Source organism: Alligator sinensis, unplaced genomic scaffold, assembly GCF_000455745.1.
Source record: "Alligator sinensis unplaced genomic scaffold, ASM45574v1 scaffold265_1, whole genome shotgun sequence".
NCBI classification, from domain to species: Eukaryota; Metazoa; Chordata; order Crocodylia; family Alligatoridae; genus Alligator; species Alligator sinensis.
In genome coordinates this window covers 299,632-300,794 of record NW_005842961.1, presented here as the reverse complement: position 1 = coordinate 300,794, position 1,163 = coordinate 299,632, and the positions used below count along the sequence as shown (strand labels likewise).

Here is a 1,163-nt window from a genome sequence, read left to right as displayed (position 1 = left end):
TGGGACCCCCTGCACACGTACGTGCACACATGCACCCAGCTGGTCCCCCAAAGTTGGGAATAGCAATTAGCACCAGCTTCTTCCTTACAACGCCTACCCCTGGGGCTCCTGACCGGAAACCCTTCTGCCTTCTGCGGCCTGGCACAGAACCCAAGTGTCCGGGCTCCCAGGGGCACTGCCAGGACCCCACCTCCCCCAGGTGCCCTGGCATAGGGATGTTGGGGTCCTGCCCTGTCCAGAGCCCCCCACAAATGCTTGCTTGCTCTCTCTCTCACACACACACACACACACAATCAGTGCCAGGCCCAGATACTAACTGAATTAGCTCCTGATTGCTGGGAGATTAAAGTTGTATGGGGGGGGGATGACTACAGTCATGCTCTGTGGGGAAGGTGGCACTGGTTGAAGACAAGGACTCACATGTGATGAGTTTGGGGGTCTCAGCCCAACTGGACTGTGTTGGTAAGGCCTGCACAAACCCTGGGACCAGCCCCCTGGGGCCCCCCCACTTCACCCCCATACTCCCTGCAGCCCCTGGGGGGACTCCCCTAGGCCCCAGCTGGGGGGGGAGGGGGGTAGTGGAGCAGAGGGGTCATGACCCCTGGGCCCCAATGGGCAGAGGTTGGCCCTATAGCAAGGGGAAGAGCAGAACTGGGCTCCCTGGAAACTCCCCGCCACCCAGAGACCACCCCCCAACCGGCTCCTCCCCGGAGCTGGGGGGGGGTGGGGTGGCACTTGCAGTCTCCTGCTGCCACCCAGTGGCCAGAGCTTTAAACTGCACTCAGCTCCGACACCCGCCTCAGGTCACCCGGGGGGCCAGGTCGGCAAGGCTTTGCCCCTGGGGTGCCAGGACTTGGTCCAACAGAGGGCTGGAAGGGAGGGGATCAGTGGGGGCTGAGAAGCTGCATGGGGGGGCTAACACTGCCCCCCACACACCTGGCACTGCCCTTGGCTCTGTGCCCTGCAAGGGGGGGGACAGCCCCTCTCACCCTCTGTGTGAGTCTGGGCCCCCCCATATGGGCCTGTGCCCCCCACCCCTGCACCACCAGAGAGGCCAGGCTGGGACCAGATATATATTGCTCAAGTGTTACAGGATCAGCCCCCCAGCACCAGAGCCCAGACCCCCCCCCACCCACCCACTCAGCCCCCCAGTCACACATAGC

The 1,163-nt window shown here is 63.5% G+C and overlaps 1 protein-coding gene across 1 annotated transcript in view; it reads right to left on the bottom strand.

Annotated features, from left to right (window-relative positions):
- Positions 1-770: 770 nt before the first annotated feature.
- The window catches only part of STAC3 (SH3 and cysteine rich domain 3), a 4,852-nt gene continuing 4,459 nt past the window's right edge, over positions 771-1,163 (bottom strand). The window contains exon 9 of the mRNA XM_025192703.1: positions 771-869. Within this exon, the coding sequence (XP_025048488.1) occupies positions 771-869 (99 nt within the window). The remainder of the gene's footprint in view (positions 870-1,163) is intronic.